The sequence below is a fragment of the Hippopotamus amphibius genome, chromosome 8, assembly GCF_030028045.1.
Source record: "Hippopotamus amphibius kiboko isolate mHipAmp2 chromosome 8, mHipAmp2.hap2, whole genome shotgun sequence".
Taxonomy (NCBI): Eukaryota; Metazoa; Chordata; class Mammalia; order Artiodactyla; family Hippopotamidae; genus Hippopotamus; species Hippopotamus amphibius.
Window position 1 is genome coordinate 134,358,770 of NC_080193.1, and position 20,180 is coordinate 134,378,949.

Below are 20,180 nucleotides of genomic sequence, written 5' to 3' on the forward strand. Positions count from 1 at the left end.
TTGACGACTAGTAAACATACGTTAGTAAAACCTCAACTAGTAGAAGACTTATCCAGCATTTATATTTATGTACATGTATATTCATACAAACACACATTCCACTTTTAGGAGAGAAGGTAAATGGAAATAAAGGAAGGCATTTCTAGTTTAAAAATTTAAAGTGTCAGTGGACTGGTGGACAGGTTTTCAAAAATGACATGCCAAGGCTGGGAAACTCCTGATTTTCTGAGAGGCAGGATATGATACCTGAGAGATCAGGGAACTTGGCAGATGGAAACAGGTATAAGCAAGTGAGGGGAGGAGAAGCAGTAGCATGGAGTAAGTCATAGTAACAACATTAAGCTACTATGCCATGGAAACTATGCATGTTATTATTATTTTTTTTTAAAAACCTATTTGTCCATGCCACCATGAATAATACGAAATCTCTGATAGAGCTGATTTATTGAAAGAGCAGTCAACAGAATGTGGGAAAACCCAGGTTCTAGTTCCAGTTCTGCCTTCATATCTCTGTGACTTTAAATAAAAGTAGAAAATCCTTTTTTATCACTGATTTTTCTAATTTCCCTTACCTACGTTGTAAGCATATGATTATTATTACATTTGAAATGCCTTAAGAGCCTCATAAAGGATCAACCATAATATATTATGCCTGTCTTTATATAAAAATACTCAAGAATCAATCAATTTAAAAATTTATGTGATCAATTATAACATGCTAAATAAACTATACTATGTGAAATTCACCCTGAATGAATTAGCAGGGTTTTCTTGTCTGGGTTTGCAGTGAGCTAGATGGATGAAATATAGATTTCCTTGTTCTTTAAGGAGAATTCAGCTTAGTAAATCGAGCACATTAATGGCCAAGTGCTTTACCCAAGGGCTGGGTAAAGGACTCCAGACACACAGGAGGGTGATATTTCAGGTGGATGGAGCAATGTGAGAAAAAGCTCTGAGTGGTAATGTACAGGAAATTATGAATAGTTCTGCCCAGGTGCATGAAGGGGAGGGAGTGCCAGGAGACCCCTGCCCCCCCAAAAAAAATTGGAGGTAGACTGCACAGGTTCTTAAAATAAGGCTGAGTTGACTGTTTATCTGTTGTACTAGAGGTTGGATGTGAAGGCCATGGTGCACAGTGGTTAACACCATGGGGTTAGAAGTCAGACTGATGTGATTCAGATCTTGGATTTGAATGACTTCAGGCAAGTCAGCCCTCTGTGAACGAGGGTGACCTTCACTACCTTGGAGGCTGAGTAGGCAGTTAACAAAGTAATGCATATTAAAGCTCAGCAGAGAACCTGGAGTCCAGGAAACACTCAGAAAAGAACAGAGATTATTGATGAGTAGTATTGTGCCCTCAACAGATTTATCTGGAAGAAATGTGAAAAGCAGAGGCGAGGCCACTTACCACCATGGTGGGGAGAAGGCTCAAAAGTTAATGTGAGCCCGAATTAGGGTAGTAATGGCAGGAATGGCAAGGAAGGGAGTGGACTCAATAGTGGTAGAGAGGTTGAGTGGCATGATTTGGGAAAGCATTTTATGTGTGAGGAGTGGGGAATAAGAGAAGGGGGAAAATGATGAAAAGATGAAAACACTTGCATTTTGAGCCTGAGTAAAAGAGGAATGGTGGGTCTATCAAGTCAGTGGTTCTGGAACTTTTGTGTGCATGAGAATCTCCTGGAGGACCTGTTCAAGCACCGGTGGCTGGACCTGACTCCTTGTGATACAAAGACGTTTCCAGGTGATGCTGAAGCTGCTGGTTCGGGGCCTGTATGTGGAGGACCACTGCAGCAGAGAAATAGGCAACCCAAGAGGCAGGGGGTGGTATGGCTAGGTGTGGGCCCTGGCTCATCCTTCAGGTAAAACACTGGTTTGAATTTGATTAGAGACAGTGGATTTGGACATCACTGTTGTACACAGGCCCGTTCAAGGTCAGAGATCACAAGGTAAGAGATTAAAGAGCCAGTGGCAGTGAGCTACTGGTGGATAGACAAGTTTTTATAAAGCCGTCAGTGATGCTGTAGGAAAAACTTGAGCTTTTACCTGTTTGCCTCAACCTTCTCATCCACACATGACTCTAAGCAAAGCTTTCATTAGTGTGTTTTAATGTAAACCTCTCTTTCTTTATTTTAATTTCCGAATAAAGGAGCTTTGGTGACACAGTTACAGATAAGAGCTTGTGCTTTAGAATATAAATTTAGAGCATGTGGTAAGCTTTGCTATTTTCTCTCTTCTTCATTAAAACTGATAGATATCAAAGTTAAAACCTGGTGTAATCCTCTGTGGTTTGATAGTAGGATAAAACAATAAAGATCTGAATGTTGATCATCTCCTATTAGAATATTATCTAGATTGGTGGTTGTATCTCGTATTTTTCTGTTATCGTAAAGATCTCAATGTAAGAAGCAGTGGGCATAGATGAGGATAGCTAATCCCGCAGAAGCATCCTAATAATGTGTTCCTTTCTTGTCTTCAGAGTGGTGTGAGGTCAGGAGTTTCCATCTGAAGCTTAACCCTTTGTGGTGATCTGCCCTTTGTAAATATTCAGCTTGGACCAAAGTAATTAAAATTTTGTTTTTCAGTGTGTCAGTTATTTTTTAACGTAGAATACAGGATACTACCCCTTAGTTCAACCATCCTGAAATACAATAAAAATGAGCTGAAGTTTTCTTGTTGCCTAAATTGTGTTCTGCAAGGCAATATTGTTTCTTGAGATGTTAATAGTTATTCCTTGAAAAAGAAAAAGTATGGTTAGTTTCAGTAAATCAAAGAATCGTCAGGTTTACAAAGGTAAGCCGATTTCCTACTGGTAGATGTCTGAGAACTTTTAATATGCTATTGTCATGTGAACGTCCAAGATCTGAAATCTTCTGGGCAGCTTTTTTTAAACCTACTTAAAGGTTTAAACCACTTTCTTTAATGACAAACCTGTGGGACAGTGGGACACTGGTTTCTGAGTACACAGTTTGAGAAAGGCAGGGTTTCTATTTAACAAAAGGATCTGGTCAATACAAAGGGGTTAAACATCATATACTTAGCATTTTTATAATTGATTATGTATGATTTTTAGGAACTACCAAGTAGAATTAATAATAACTTGTCAATTATTAAGTAAACTATGATAGAAGGTCAGGACATATGATCACCTCTGTGCTACTAGATGGTTATTTCAAGGTTGAGAAGTTCAGGGACCCTGTGAAAATATGACTGCTTTGGTTTTGGTATCAGCCTAGATTAGGGAATGGTCTCTGGGATGTTTTGAGGACTTCTTACTAGCTCTTTTATTTATTTTTTAAATAAATAAAATTTTTTATTTATATTTATTGGCTGTGTTGGGTCTTCATTACAGCATGTGGGCTTTCTCTAGTTGCAGCTAGCGGGGGCTACTTTCCAGTGTGGTAAGCAGGCTTCTCATTGCAGTGGCTTCTCTTGTTGCAGAGCATAGGCTCTAAGCACGCGGGCTTCAGTAGTTGTGGCACATGGGCTCATTAGTTGTGGCACACAGGCTTATTTGCTCCATGGCATGTGGGATCTTCCTGGACCGGGGATCGAACCTGTGTCCCCTGCATTGTCAGGCGGATTCTTAACCACTGTGCTACCAAGGCAGCCCCTCTTACTAGCTCTTAAAATATTCATTTTTAAAGTAGTTCCCTAGGCCTGACTCAAGAGCCTCAAAGATATGATCATGACCATAAGTTACTCATTTTTTAACATGTAAAAGAGAGAAAAAAATGGAATAGTAGGTCCTGAGATAGGACATATCCTGTGAAATCCCCTGGTCCTTAAAAATCTAACATATTAGTATTCAGTGGTAATTGATCTTTAAGTGATATAAAACTTTTTAAAAGTAAATTATTTATTATTGGAAGATTTTTAAGCAACAGTGATTGAAATAAAAAATACTTTCTTGACTTAAGCACCAATTGCATCAAATAATGACCATGTCAGTTTACTTCTTTCATTCTAACCAGTACTCAGTACTTTCCTGCTGAGATGTATAGGCATGGAAAGGTATGTTGTCTGCCTGGTGTGCTGTACATGTACTGCTGATGTGAGTGGGTTTTTAATACACAGATGAACACCTTAAAAAGTTATGCATTTTAATGCTGCAGAGCAACTAAGCCCGTGCACCACAACTACCGAGCCTGCACTCTAGAGCCCTCGAGCCACAACTGTTGAGCCCATGTGCTGCAACTACTGAAGCCTGCACACCTGGAGCCCGTGCTCCACAACAAGAGAAACCACAGCAATGAGAAACCTGCACACCACAACGAAGAGTGGTCCCCGCTTGCCGCAACTAGAGAAAACTCACGTGCAGCAACAAAGACCCAACTCAGCCAATGAATAAATAAATGAATAAGTAAATAAATTTATTTTTTAAAAGTTATGCATTTTAACTTATATTAAGAAAATTACATAAAAGCTTTAGAAACAAGGATTTCAGTGATTTTAATATTGAGATGATACTGTCTTAAAAAGGAGTCAATTTAAAGAGAAATATTTAATAAAAGGTAGTATAGGTCAAAGAGAGATTGAGGAGTCCTGAGATCAAGATGTTTTCTGATGAGAAGGATTTAAGCATTAAACTAAGAGGAACGATTCAGGACAGAGAAGCAAGATCCCGGAAGAGGCAAGAGGGCGTGGAGCGGCTGGCCTTATGCATGAAGGGGACACGCCCCCACCAGGCCTGGAAGAGGGCTGAGGCTTAGTGTAAACATGGGGAAGGAAGATGAAGGTATCATCACTAATGCCTGATAGGAGAGCCTACTGCTGTTTCTTAATTATCATCATAGTGGTGGTGACTATTGCGGCCACTCCTGAATTAGTGAATGGGTTAGAACAACCTGAAGTAAATAGATGCTAGTGATACAAATGGGCAACTGTAGTTGGACGGCATGACCCCCAGGGAGCTTTTGCACGCATTTGGAAGAATAATGGTCTGTAGCAATTAAGGAAAAAGAGAACACAGCGTACTCATGTAAGACTGTAAGAGGGAGTACGATTACAGGTTCTACTGGCAGGAGGACAGGCAGGAGCATGACATACAACTTCGTGCTGTAGGTAGAGGTCGTGAGGAGCCAGGGGAAGGCCAGCTCCCTGCTGTGGGCACCGCAGCTGTGCTGTGTGAGGAATGCGTAGTCCTCACCAGAGAGAGGTCAGAAGCAGTGTTTTCAGGGAAGAGCTACATTTCAGTTAAAGCCTGTAGGCGGAGAGTCTTCTTAGTAACCCTGAGATGGAGAATATTCTGAGTAACAGATGAAGAGTTTATAAACAGAATTTGCAAACTGGAATGAGGCTTCCATAGGGCACAGTTGGAAAAGGTCAGGAGATGTGTCCCTACTGGCCATCAGTGAGGATTCAATGAGGGTGAGAGGGGCTAGGAGGCCACAGGAGGGTGAAGTTTGCCCTGTTTTCAGTGCCAGTGCCAGAGTGCTTGAAGTTGCAGTCTGGGATGGAGCTTTTCCCTCTTGTTGAAAGAGATGGCAGTGGAAGGACCTGATGCTGAAAGCTTCCTGGGCTTCTGGAAACCAGTAGCAGGAGACATAACTAGGTATGCAGTATTATTTCTGTCTGAAAGAAACACTGAATCACCAATTTAAGGTCTCTTTTAGGGTCCAGGTACTTGGAGTTTAGGTAAAGATAAACCTAAATAGGAACGGAGAAGACAGAAGTTTCACTCCAAGTGAGCAGCAGGAACAGGTGGGTATGAAAAAGACCCAATCTCAGAAATGGAAAATATTGTCGTTGGAAAAAAGTATAAAAGATGAGATAAACCCTTAACAAGGCAAACAGAGAAATAGCGAATTGAAAGAAATACTGAAAAATTCCTCCTGAATATAGCTCAGAGAAATTAAGAGAAAATATGAAAAAGCTATGGAGACTCCCATTTCCGGCATATTCAAAACCCTAACCAGTCTTCCCCCAAAAGAGCCTAAATATGTACACTGAATAAAATATTTAAATTCTTTTTAAAAGCAAGGCTAAGCTGCCAAGAAAGTGAAGAACTCACAGAAACAAGAAACAAAATGTAAGTAGGATTCCTAAGCTAAGTAAGTAGTAAACCTGGCTTCCACCTGAAGGTATGTGTCAAACTAAGGTGACCTTGAGCATGCCATTCAATGTTACATGCCATGTGCCCTTTGAGGGCTGTCCAAGGTGGGCAGTCTAATGAGATACCCCTTGCCCAAACATAAAACTTTACAAAGCTACAGCATTAGTGCAAGGGTGTTGAGAAACCTGTCCCCCAGAAGTAGGGGAAAAGTCTCTCCCCCACCCCCACCGAGAGTTTATGATACCTGTGAGATGAAGGTATCTAAATGGCCAATAAGCATATGAAAAGATGTCATTAGCAGGGAAATACAGAGCAAAATAAATGCAAGATAGCATCCGATGCCTCTCAGATTACAAAAAAAAAGGAAGAAGAAAAGAAAGAAATATAAGCCCCAAAATGCAAATCGGTATCAGTGAAAATGTACGGAAACTGGAACTCTCAGACACTGCTGACTGGAATGTAAATTGGTATAACTACTTTAGAAGGTAATTTGGTAATCATTATTAAGTAAACTTGAAGATGTGCATAGCCTTCAACCCAGCAATTCCACATCCAAGTCTCTACTGGAGAGGTCTGGCACATGTGCACAAGATGATTTATACAGGGATGCTTATTTTGCAGCATGCTTATAATTGCACAAAACTGGAAACAGCCCAAGGGTTCATCATTATGAGAACATGTGAATATATTGTGCTGTAGTCATACAATAGAATACTGTTCATCAGTGGAAATAAATGAACTAGATCTATGTGTACTGATACTGATAAATCTCAAAATCATATTATAGTAAAAGCAATCTGCAGAGTACTGGGTGTAGTATACCATTGATATAAATTGTATGAATATGCAAAGCAGTACTATATATTAGGTATGGACCTGGGTACATGGAGCAGGAATCATATAAAATATTCATGTGACTATTAAACACCAAATTCAAGATAATGGTTTCTTTTGGAGAGGGAGGGAGAGAGAAAAATGAGATCCAGGAGAGAGAAACCAGGAGATTTCATTGTATCTGTAATATTTTATTTCTCAAAAACCCGGAAGCAAATGTAGCGAAATTGTAAGATCTGCTAGAGCTGGGTCAGGTTTGCCAAAGCTCATGGTGTTATTGTGTATACTTTTTGAGTACATTTAAAGAATCTCACAGTATTGAAAATTTAGTAGAGAAAACGTCTGTCATTATATAAAAGGAATCCAAAAACAATACTGCCGTGTGTTGGGTTCTCACTGAAGTGGAGTTTTGCATGCCGAGTATTTATTATAGATCAGCGCTTGTGGAGAGGGCAGGGAGAAGCAAGCTTGGGCAGGGAAGAGGTCCAAATACTATACCCGGCAGTCAAGCCCACGGAAAGCTCTGAAGCAAATCCGGGCCCGGCTTTTATATTCTCATTTCAGTCAGTGGCTGCATGCAGTCTGCCCAGAAGGGTTCAACTTCCTTGGTCAAGGAGGTTCTCTGCAGCTGAGGCCCCCCGGAAGGCACTGACCACTGGGGCAGCAAGTCCTTCCTCTGGCCTCCTCAGGCCATGCATTTCTGTCTGCCATACAAGATCACGAAAGTGAATCTTTGTTTTCTTCTATTCCCTTGACTCTCAGAGAATATTTATCAATATACCTACCTGAAAGAGATGAGGTAAATATAAACAAAAGCTTCCAAACACATGTGAACTGACTCCGTCTTTATAGCATGTTAGTAGCCTTGACTTTCTTTCTAAGCTTGATTATAGTCTTGTTTGACAGAATTTAAGAGGAAATTATCATGTACTAAATCACTGGCAAATGCTTTTAACATTATTTCCTTGTTCTTCTCAAAGGATCCCCCTATAATTTAGATGCCCAGTTTTGGATGTTACTATAAGGTTCAACCTTCACATGCAATGTTTAGAGGATAAAATATTAAAATATAAAATTTATAGATGGTATCACAGCATAACCATCTTAATGAGTGTTATTTTGGAAATCATTAGATGTGTTTTTATATGACTGTGTAATACTGTCTTCCTCATCAGTCAATCTAAGAAGCCAGTAGAAACAGAATTGTCAAATATTTACATCCTGCTCGTTCATCTTGGTGCCAGTCACATGTGGGAGTTCAGTTTATATTCTGTAGAAGTAGTATTAATAATTTTATAACACAGCATGCATATATTTTACTTGTAAATATCCAGAGGTATTAGGTAACCTTTACATATTCCACGCTTTACGGCTTTCTGAGAGTCTGCTTTGGGCTTTAATGATGTCCTACTTGTGAGAAGTGTGGGCAAATAATGGGTAAAATGGTTTTAATAAAAGTAGCCGGTGGTGTTCAATACTATGGGCTCCACAGCCAGGAGGGATACGGTGTGGACTTTACTCACTTCATATGAGTGTTAAAGGAATCACCCAACCTCTAAAAGAAATGTAGCTGCATTGTGGGTACAGAGGCTGTTCTGGCAACTTGACAACTGTAAGTGGTTTCTAGAGCTGCATCAGTCAGAGTTTCTAGTTGCAAGAAAAAGAGACTGACATAGCTAATTATGCAGGAAAAAAGGTGCTTATTAGGTGGTTATTAGTGAATTAACCACATTTGTTGCCAGGACTGGAGAACAGACTTTGAGACTAAGCTCAAAGGAACAGTGTCCAAATCAAGTAAACACTGCCACTGCCACCAAGTGTAAACATAGTTTGTGTGGAGGTCATTTCCATGTTAGAAACTTGACCTTGAGTCCTACCGCAGGGAGTACAGCAAGAAAGTGAAAAAAAGAAAAAACGAGCTTCATGTTTCCTGATGTCAGCATCTTGGTTTCAGCATCCAAGTCTGGCATCTTCTCGGCAGAGCCAAGAGTCACCTGTCACTGCTTCTGAGGGAAGGAATTACGGGACATTAAGTTCCAACTTCTACCTTCAAGCAGGAAATTTCCCAGCCATTTCCTTGAAAGGATGCTCAAAAGGCCATAGGCAGCTACAGACATGATAAAAAATTCCACTTAAATGGATTTTTTTTCTATGAATGGAAATTTTTTTAATGTTCTGATTTGAAACATGTCTTAATCCTACCCTGGTAACTTTTGGCCATCCCAAAATGAAGAAAATCCTCCAGCCCTCAATCCCTAGTAGCCGCTGAACTGAGAACACAAAAGCTACGTGATGGCTTGGGGAATATTTTGAGATTCACAGATGGTCCTTTCCTGGCCCTGCTTGATCCAAGCAGCCAGTCTTCCAGGAAAAGAGGTGCATGACAAGACAATTGAGCAAAAGAATGGAAAGAATGGAAGTGTATCCCAAAAACTATGGTGCTGTTCAAGGACAAAGGAAGACTAAGTGTAAAGTAAACATAATACTGTTTGTCCTTAAAATCAATGATCTTAGCCTGGTACTGAATGTTGTGCAATTATTATCTATCTAGTCTTTTGTTGCCAAACATTTATCAAAAGCCTGTGGTCTAGGAATTGCTGAGCAGAGGTAGGCAGCGCCCCACTTACCCATTGTGATCCTGTTGCGCAACGTTATTGGGCCAGCTATTCATTCAGGCACTGCTCTACACACCCACACCAACTGGGCTCATTAAAAAAGGACTCACTATCAGAAAGCAATAAGGCGTTCTCGGACTGCTTCTTAAGAATTATTGTAAGAATAGTTTATAGAATTTGTACAGCCAGTGCTGTCAAGTAATTGCACATCTGCCCAATTCCACAGGGAGTTAAAACACTTTTCAGTTAAATTGTTTGCATGTTAAATTGTTTGCATGGCAAACAAATACACATTGTCATAAACAATATGTTGTCCATAATAATTTTATTATTATAAACAAAACTAAGGTAGTTTTATTTCTAATTAGTTCCTAGAAGGAATTAATACGGCACAAGGGAGCTCGAGGTATTATTGGAGATGTTATTTGTGGCTTTGAGCCTTTAGGGTATACTTGATTTGATTTATAGATATTTTATAGCATGGCATGCTTTCCATTTATTAAAATCCTGTCAAGATAACAATGAGATAAGTACAAATAATGCTAAAACATTTCTCCTAGAATAGAATACTTAACCTTCACGATGCATCATAGAATGAAGAATATAATTTCTTGAGACAATCTTTCCAGCTTTTTCATACAAAATTTTAAATTCTGTATTATGGCTCAGACTTTTTCGTTATTTTTTTCTCTTAAATATAGCAAGACTTTTCTGTGGGATTGTAATGATTTTTTTCTTAACAACTGAAAGGCTTTGTATCAAATATGGTCAAGTGATTCTCATCACAGGAATTTACCTTTTTCTTTTTTAATGCTATGCTAACATACAGTATGAGGGATGGAAAAATTAGCTGTTGAGGATGAAGAACTTATATTGGTTGGTGTGTCTCTAATATAGACACATCGAGTAAGGACTCTGCGGACCTTACATGTAATACATCACTGTAGCAGAAATACTGTTTGAAGACCCCAATTAGAACCCAAAAAAAGGCCAAATAAAGATCCATATCTTTTAAGTTTAAAGCGAAGACTGTTATTCTAGTGCCTTTAAGTTTGTGAAAGCTACAAATCAGTAGATTATTTAGGCCCACAGTTCCATCCAAAACCCTGATCTCATAAGGCCACACTATAGTGTTATGTTATGGGCATGTTCCTGTGTTTCCTGTGACGTACATGAAATCTGGTATCTGCCTGAGCAAACCTGGTCCCTTATATGCCTTTTATTTCCTTGAATCACAGGAGCTTCAGTTTCAGCGACTCACCCGAGAACTGGAGGTGGAAAGGCAGATTGTTGCCAGTCAGCTAGAAAGATGTAGGCTTGGAGCAGAGTCACCAAGCATCGCCAGCACCAGGTACAGGGCCGATGGCTCTATCTTCTTAACACGCGTTCAAGTCACAGGCCTTATTAAGTTGTCCTACATGCAGCAAATGATGCTTTCAGTGTTGTCGCTGTTAACTTGCCTTCCTGAAATTGACACCAAAAATGTCAATTTATTCTAATTTTGAGAAACCTTTTGCAATATTGATTACCCTTCAGTCCTGTGCTTGAAGTGTTTTATACAGCACTGGTATGCTTCTCTAGCAAAAGCTACTATGCATGCTACCTTTAGAAATTTGATTTCTTATATGTAGACAAAGTGAATGAATGTTTTCAACAATTAATCACTAATTACTTGGTAAAGTTAATTGGCTTTGAAAACCTGACAATGATTTTTTTTTTTAACTAAGAAATATTTCTAAGTGATACCATTTACCTAGCTTTGAAAAATGCCTTCAATTTACCTTGAGTTTTCTAGAACTCTATAAAAGTATTATATAAAATAATTTAAATAGCCTCCTATGCTATTTAAAAACATCATTAGAGTAAAAGTTACTGCCACAACTCCAAATGGTGAAATCACAGCTTATCCAATCTGTGGGTTTCTTTCTTAGTATTTACATATTCCAGTAAAGCCTACCATAAAATACTTCTGTTGCTTGCATTTCTGAGCGTAGTTTGTTTACTCCTAGGTAGGTGTGTGCCCATAGTAACTTCTCTCTCAGTTATTTCTAACATTATAATTGTACTTCTCAGTGTCTTCCATTATTCGTAGCCAAAAAATCCTTCTTGGTGATTAGAATGCTGTCTATAGTCTTTCCCAGATGAGTGCTATGAATTTAAAATTATTAGGCAGATAAATTGTATTCTTATCAGTTTTTTCATCTTTGACTCTTAACAGTTATTTACATTAGTATGTTAAGTACAGCATAAAGCATGGAAATAAGATCAGGAAAATTTTTAAAACACAGGTATCAAATTTGTCATTTTTAAAACATCCAGGCAGTTTTTTTTTGTAGGAAGAGAAATTATAAGCAAGCTGTAAAATTATAAATCAAAAATACCTAACTCTAGCTTTGTACTACTCAATTAGATAATTTATCAAGAAAGTTAAAATTGTCAAAACAAAAATTGCTTTTAATCTCACCCAGTCTTTTTAAAACGTTATCTACATCTTGAGCACTGAAAAGAGCAGTTCATAAGCTAAGTAATGTAGTGTTACATATTTCCAAAAAATATGAACCAACAGATTTTTTCAAATTTTACACTATTAGAAAAAATAAATCAGTATTTAAAGAATTCAGGTAAGACGTTTAGTCTGACAATGTAGCCAATTAAACAAACCTAAAACTTTTTTCGATAAACTAGAAATACTTGATATGTGAATAATACAAGTCAGTACCTAGAGGAAATGGCAAAGAAGAAAGGAAAATCCTCAGATAGTAGAAACAGAGACCCACAAGCCAGAGCCGTGAGCATTGGAGCTGCCAGTGCAGGAGGCCTGGGCACAGTGAAACCCCCACAAAGCACTAGAGTCGTAGGTTAATAGCCCTGCAGGGACCAAAGAGTGAGGCCTGGTGTGCCCATGGTGGTGCGCTTGGATTTGGGAGCACTGCATTGAGCCATGACCCGCAAAGGCTGCACCCCTGGACAGCCCCAGGTTTGTACCACATGTGAGTTTGGAGCCCAAATGTAACTGCATGCACTGTTCAGGAATCCCCAGCTGAGGAACTGACATCACCAAAGATGAGCTCACAATCAAATAATAAAAAACTCAAGTCAGAAAAACTCAACAAGTAAGAATCAGCAGGCAGGAGAGCAGGATTTAAAACTTTAAGAACTGGATACCATTGGAGAAAGCCTGACAGGTATGCACAGGAAGACAGGTACAAGGATACGTACTGTAACATTATTTGCAGAAGTAAAAAACTAGAATCAGATTAGAAATGAGAAATAAACTGTGGATAAGTAAACTCAAGAGCCATTAAAATGAAATAACTACATGTATCAACATGGACATCTTTGCAAAACAGACTTTTGAGGGAAAACTACAAATTGCAAAGGAGTAGATAAAGGAGTTTATCCTTATGAATATTTTAAAATATACATAATACTGAATTTAAATAATGTTTGCTATTGTTTATGAATCAGTACATCTCTAGTAGAAGTATAACAGATATTTCGGGATGACACCAATTTAAGACAGTGGTACCTCTAGGGAAGAAGGGGAAGAGGAAGCTATCAGGAATTCGGCTTTAGCCACACCTATATTTTATTTAAGCTTGTCATCTGGAGCAAACATAACAAAAAACATTAATAACTGTTAAATGAGGGGGTTGTTGATATAGGCATGGCTATTAGATTTTTCTCTACTAAAAGTTTTAAAATATTAAATAATTTTAGGATTATATGGTTTGAATTAGCTAATTCCATAGGTTTGTTAAAAATCTGTTAGCAAAATACATATTGTGAGTAATACTTAGTTTCAGTGATTTGGGGCTTTGTGTCTGGATCTCAGTGCCCAGCTTGGTGCCTGGCATGACACTGGGACTGAGGCAGAGAATGTTGGGTGATCCTGCAGAAATAGGAGCCAGGCTGACCTGAGAAAGAGGGAAAGTATGTGCAGAAATGCGTGTGATCTCACACTGCAGCACTGGAAACCCAAGAAACTTGATAGTATCTAGGGTGTATCCTCAAAGGACCTAATGGCTTATGAGGTTGGAAGGGTGGAGGTCGACTGTGGAGAACTGAGAACCAGGTGATGATGAGTGTCACTTTCATTACGTCTGTAAAGGAGACAGCTTGAAACACGTTGTAGTTGGAGGTGGTTGCCCTGATAGCATAGGGTGTAAGTCAGAATGAAGAGAGGTCAGGCAGCAGGACAAGAGTCTGTTATGGAGTCTTAAGGGTTATGAGTAAGGCGGTTTCTTTATTCAGTGAACTCTGGTTGGAATGATAATTGATGCACTTTGATTGCCCTACTCCCATCTCATGTTAGGTTTTCATGTGTTCTTGATGCCCCCGAACTAAGCGCTAACCCGTTCCTACAGCCTTTCCCAGATTTCTCCAGGAAAGTCACCTCTCTTCATCCAGACTCTCATAAGTGTTCCTCTGTACCTGTATTAGCCACCTATGAGGTGGTAAGGCCCACCACAGCCCTGGCACAGCCTTGGTGCTCAGCTGGCAGGCACCCTGCTAAGTGTTCATTGAACGAATAGAATAGTGAAACGTAACGAAGCCCAGTGTGATTTAAGTTCCTCAGGTAAGGATGCTTTACCATTAGATCAGCTACTTGGCATTTACCCTTTCTCATATCTGCCTTCTTGACACCCTTCAGTGTGCTTTTCGCTGGACTTTAAGAAGACTGTTGACACAGTCACACTGGCACGAGCCCATTAGGAAACAGCATTCGTGAAGGGAGCGTACATTTTTATTGTGTCACTTCAGAGATCCTCCTTGTGCCTGTCAGTCCCCACCATCAGTCTCTGAACCAGAATCTAAAGATACAGAAAGTAGCTCTCAGGCCCAAGCCCTCTTTCCCGTCAGCCATTTCTGATTTGCTGAAAGAAAATTAAAAGTACCGTCACTGCTTCCGGCCCAGAAGTTCCCTTTGGGTTCAGGTCCTTCCTACATGGAAGTAAGTTTAGTCAGCAAGATGGGGGATTTGAGAACTGGTTATCTTTCGTATTGTTTGATTTAGATCCTGTGTCAGAGTTGGTAAGGTGATCTGTAAGATTTTCTTTTTCCTAGTCCAGATATGATCTCAAAGGGTAATGAAAAACATACCTCGATTTACTTTTTCAGTTGTCCAAAGTTCTTGCCGTATCGGCCTCAACCTGTGAGGAGGGAGGAGACAGTGGCATGAGGTCCTATTTAGTTAATGACTCTAATATTGTACTAAATAATATACTGTTGAGCTGTCTCCCAGCAGGCTCTAAAGCCCAGCAATTCAGTTTCCTCACACTTGCAGTACCAAAGATGAATTTTTAACCCTGCCATGAGATGTTCCTATTTTATAGTAGGGAAACTGGGCACTGGCATGTTTTTATTTAGGAAGTGTCCTAAAAAGTGAGCTGCACAGCTGCCTTTGGCAGTTCACTTGCAATATGTCTTGCTGAGAACGTTAAAAAATCTTAATGATTAAAATGATTGCTAGGTTTTCTATTAATGACTCTTTGGAAATAGTAGTCTTCTAAACAAGGTAGTAATAAAAACCCCATTTCTAATATGATTTTTCATTTGTTTTATTTATTGCAAAAAAGCATTAATATTACGAGTAAAAACACCAGCAGTATCAATATATAATGATCCTTAATCTGGAATTGATGGTTCTTGTATCCAAAGGTGATATATCAGACCAAAAATAATCACTGAGGATTGAGAAACCCTGAAGGGGAGCTATGGGATTAGTTAATAGAAAAGCTACAGACTTTCTGCCTCTGTACCAAGTACACTATAGTTACCTGTGCATTTAATAGTCATCTATTGTAATATTTCACCTGATTAAAGACAGGCTATATAGTCAAAAAATTATATCTTTTCTGCATTTATACTGAGTATAGATATTTATATATTTAATTTTTTACCTCATTTAAAGTGGGCCTTGGGATCCATTAATAAAGAAAATACCAAATTTCTGCATTTGTTTTGAGTATACTATAGTTACTTACATATTTAGTATTTCACCTCATAGAAAGTAGGGTGTGGAATCAGTTTATTGAAAAGTTACAGCATTTCTGCACTTGTACTGAGTACACTATAGTTATCTATCTACCATTTAACATTTTACCTCTCCACATGTATTTGAAACATCTTTAGAGAGTACAAAAACCAACAATAGAGTGAGAAAATTAGGGCAAAGTTAAGATAAAGACTAGAAAAATAGGATGAAGCCAAGGTTCAAATAATACACAAAATATATGTTGTTAATAGTCCATGCATTGGCTAAAAGTAGAAAGCCACTTTGGCTCTGAGTGTCCTGGTAGCCAGGCTAAAGAAAGAAACACAAATGAATTACATAATTCAAAGTGTCCGGAAGATAAAAACAAACCAGGGTGCTCAGGAGGATTTACCATTCCTGGGCCTGAAACTTGAGTGGTCTCTTGTGAGTTGCTGTTGAGAGCACTGTACAGTGAGGCAAACAGCGTCCTCAGTAGTTTCTCTCTAAATTACAGAATCAGGCTCATAGGGTTCTTTCTTTGGTTGCTAAATACAATATAAATGGATGGAAAAGCAGCTTAGCTAAAAGTAATTCTCCAGGAGGCCAGTTCTGTTGCTGCAGTTTGGCTGGAGGATGGTATTTAGCATATGTAGATGGACGGGTCAATTTCAGGTCCTCCAAGCAAGCAGCAAGCCATGATGACTTCTGCCTACAGAGCCTTTTAGAGTCATGGGTGGCAGTGGGTACCGAGATGTGAGAGCTCCTGTGTCACAGGTCACTGTGCAGGTGCACGGTGCATGCCTTAGCAACAGAGATGGTCCTCAGGGAATGCTGAGATATGTACAGCTCACCTCAGGAGAATCTCATAGCACAGGCACCTCAAAGGAAAATAATGCCTTTAAAACTTCTTGCCTCCCCTGGACTAAGCAATAACCTTCAAAATCCAGATTTTGATGAATGTAGGATTTATGCTTTTTCTCTTTGCAGTAGCATCGATGGGCTGTTGCTCTCACCTTAGCCTGCTTTAGATTTCGCTGGATGGGGTGACAGCAAGGGGACTTGCCCTGCCTTCCTACACTCCCAAGGGCACAGAAGGGGACAAGGGTGGCCAAAGCAGTATTCTAACTTTTTAATGGACTGTGGAGTTATATAATGCTCATTAGCCAGTTTGTAAAGTTCAAGAAAGTATAAAGAGAAAATTCCATAATTCTACCATTCAGAGATAACCACTTTATTTTTAGGTCAGATTTATTGAAATGTAATTTACTTACAGTAAAATTCACCCTTTGTAGCATACAGTTTTGTGATTTCTGGCAGTTTGGCAGGTAGTTGTATAACCACCATCCTGATTGACATATAGAATATTTCCAGTAACCCCAAAAAGAGGCAACCACTTTTTAAAGTTTGCTACATTTCATTCTCTTTCCCCCCACCCCCCGCCAAAAAAAAAATTAAGTTTGAGATAATTCCCTCCAGCCAATTTTTTATCTTGTTCCTAAAGTCTCACTCTGATATGCCAGTTCTGTTTTAATGGCTCCCACCTGCTTGAGGAATTCTCGGGGAGACAGGTAGCTTGGAGCCGAACCCAAGGGCTGCTAATTTAGCCATGGTTAGAGATCACTACAGCCTTCCCGTGGCAAGCTGCACTCGGTGGGTGGAGGACTTGGCCAGGGGAACTTCTGCAAGGCACATTCAGTCTTTCGAGGGTACAAGGTGTGGCCTGTGTTGTGTATTTCATCCAAGCAGAGAAATTACACTAGTGGTTCAGCTTGTTGGGTAACAAAACCGTAGAAGGAGAAGAAAATATCGTTCAAATTGTAAAGTCATTAAATATAAATATGATCATCTCAGAATTCAAGGAATTATCTCTGAAATTTTAGAGTACACAATTTCAAAACTGTTTCTGATAGTAGGCTTAGAATCTTACCATTGCCCAGAAACAGAAACTTCACTTCTCATTTACTTCTAGATAAGTTATAGATGGTAAAGGAGAAAGTTTATTTCTTTGGGACACATAAATTGGTTCCACATATTTTCTCTTATAAGTAAATCATAGCTTGTCTGCTCCTTAAGATGAAGCACTAAATTTTCATTTATATTGAAGTCAAAAAGAGATACTTAAAAAATGGACCTTTTTATTAATTGTAGAAAACACTAAAGACAACTTTTGGAGTTAAAGCATAGTTTTAAATTTTTGTTTTGATTTTTTTGCACACTGTTTTAAAATTTGTTTATGCCGTTTGGAAGCAGTTGATCCCTTTGTGTTGTGTGTCCTTTAGCTGGCTGCCATTGGTGTTAGGAAGTTACTCTACACCCTGAGAAAACTCCTGTCCATGGGGGGAAATGGGTGGCAGTCTTGAAATTAAATAACTTCACACTCTTCCTAAGAGTCTCTCTCCCTTTTCAGTTAAAGCTCTGCTAAAACAGAATTCTTTATGGTTTCAAAAAGTCATACAATCAGTCTTGACAAGTAGTCTTCTTATCACCATTTAAGAAAAGAACTCTGTTATTTTTTAGTGAAAAGATTTGATTCCCCACTGCTGTTCAGACATTTTTTTTTAACAGTTTATAGGATCGTCTGCTAGTGCCCATCAGGCTTCCATTGATACTATTAAACATTCTAAAAATGCCTTAGGGCTGACAGTGGCAGAAAAAGCTTTTTCATGGGTCAAGTCTTCAGCAAATATTTTTAAGTCGTTATAAAATAAATTTCCTCAAATGAAACATTCTTTAAAAATGAAGAGTCTTTGAAAAGATTGAATGTTTGTGCTTTGACAGATTATTACTTATTTAATATACCACTTCAGGAAGGTGCTTGATAAAGTTCTGTCCCTTTGACCTCAGTGCTCTCACTGGCCAAAACCTGAGTTTTTTAAATAATAGTTTTATCGAGATATATTTCATCTACCATAAAATTCATGCTTTTAAAGGATGTAATTCAAAATATTTTAATATATTCATAGAGCTGGTAATCGTCACCACCATCTAATTTCAGATTTTCACCATCCCAAGAAAAAACCCTCCACTCCTTCCCAATTCTTCCTTCCCCATTCTTCCTTCCCCTCAGCCCCCAGGAACCAGTAATCTGTTTTCTGTCTCTATGGGCTTGACTATTCTGGACATTTCCTATATGTGGCATCATACAATATGTAGCCTTTTGTCATTGGCTTCTTTCACTTAGCATAATTTCAAGGTTCGTCCATGTTATGTATCAGTTCTTCATCCCTTTTTATTTCCAAATAATATTCCAGTGTGTGGCATATACCACGTTTCATTTATTCTTGTATCACCTAATGGATGTTTGGATTGTTTCCACTTTTTGGCAATTGAGAATAATGCTGTCTCAGGTTTTAAGAGGGGAAAATCCCAAGGGTTCTGCCCCAGGCAGCCTTAGTTTGGGGCTGGGGAGAGGCACTGAGAGTAGTCGGGATTCCCCTCAGCCTCTCTGTCCATCTTCCTCCTCCCTCACAAGGGCTTACCTTCCTTTGCTTCCCCTTTGCTCTCTGTTGTGATAACTGCCTGTATATTGCTGAGCTAGCTGAGTTAGTTTTAAGTGCATAGTAGATAAGCTATTTGGGAGTCCTCTGAGGTTCATCAGAATATAGTTCAGCAGATTTCCTTTCTTAGTGTGGTGTTTTAGTCACTGATGACTCTTCATGGTCAAACAGCTAAAAGTTCTCTATGTCCATTTGGAATTCAAGCTAAGTGAAGGATAAAGTGTTTGATATTGGGATGTAATTATCAGGAAGCCTCTGTGAGATCTCTACAGTGAATATTTATTACATGGATGCTCTTCTGAGCAAATTTAGGAACACCGAATGTTTATGATGCAGCTCTCCTGTGTTAACAGGGTGAAGAGTAACACATCCGAAAGATAGAAATGTGCCTGCGGCTGACCTGCGGCTCTGCAGAAGTCATTTTCTGGAGCAGTTTGCTCAAGCACAGTTCTTCCAGAAGGCATTTTAATTGCTACTTCTCATTGCCGTTGCAGCCACAAGCCAGTTTCATCTGGGACATACAAATCCAAGTGGCAACTGCCTCTACACATTTGAATTAAACTTGCACAAACTAAGTCTTCTGTAGGGCATGAGCCCAAGGTAATTCAACCAGCACTCCATTAAGCTAACTTATTTTAACCTAAGAATGTGACCATGTAGAATTTTGGATTGTAAGCCAACTAGGGTTCATAAGGTGTCTTACGGACCTAGAACATTTACAATAAAATGTTTTAATCACAGTGAGGAAATATTTCAAAATGAATTACCTGCTTCTTAAACTGGGCATTTTAAAATGTCAAGTTGGAAATATGATTAGGAGGAACCACAAGAAGAGATCAAGTTGATAGTTAGCCTCCAAGTTCCAGGTTAAGACTCTTTTAATACGTTTGGTTAAATATGGAGGCAACCCGGCTGTATTAATTTTCCTAATTAATGAAGAGGAAAATACTTTTTAAAATTCAGAAGCCAATGCATCTAAAATAAATGTACCATGCCATTACTTAATTGTCTACTAAAGAACTGTTTTAATTAAAGTAACATTTCATTTTCTGTAATTTTTCATAGTTCATATTCTATAATTAATATTCCTAAAATATGTAAGTGATGAATTATTGAATCAATACAAGAATTATATTACTAGTCCCCACTCTTAGTCATTAGGTTTTTTTTTTTAACCATGTGTATATATTGATAAATTGTAAAGT

General features: G+C 38.8%; 1 protein-coding gene across 20 annotated transcripts in view; it reads left to right on the forward strand.

Moving 5' to 3' along the window:
- The window catches only part of PKP4 (plakophilin 4), a 236,260-nt gene that overhangs the window by 116,986 nt on the left and 99,094 nt on the right, over positions 1-20,180 (forward strand). For 18 of the 20 annotated variants that reach the window (XR_009055218.1, XM_057747065.1, XM_057747073.1 and 15 more), the window contains one exon: positions 10,740-10,852. The exons of 1 other annotated variant lie outside the window; for it this stretch is intronic. Coding sequence is in view for 17 of the 19 variants with exons in the window: in XM_057747065.1 (XP_057603048.1) it covers positions 10,740-10,852 (113 nt within the window). In the remaining 2 variants the exon portion in view is untranslated. Of the gene's footprint in view, positions 1-10,739; positions 10,853-19,328; positions 19,576-20,180 lie in introns of all 20 variants that reach the window. One more of the 20 variants, XM_057747080.1, reaches the window with a different exon arrangement.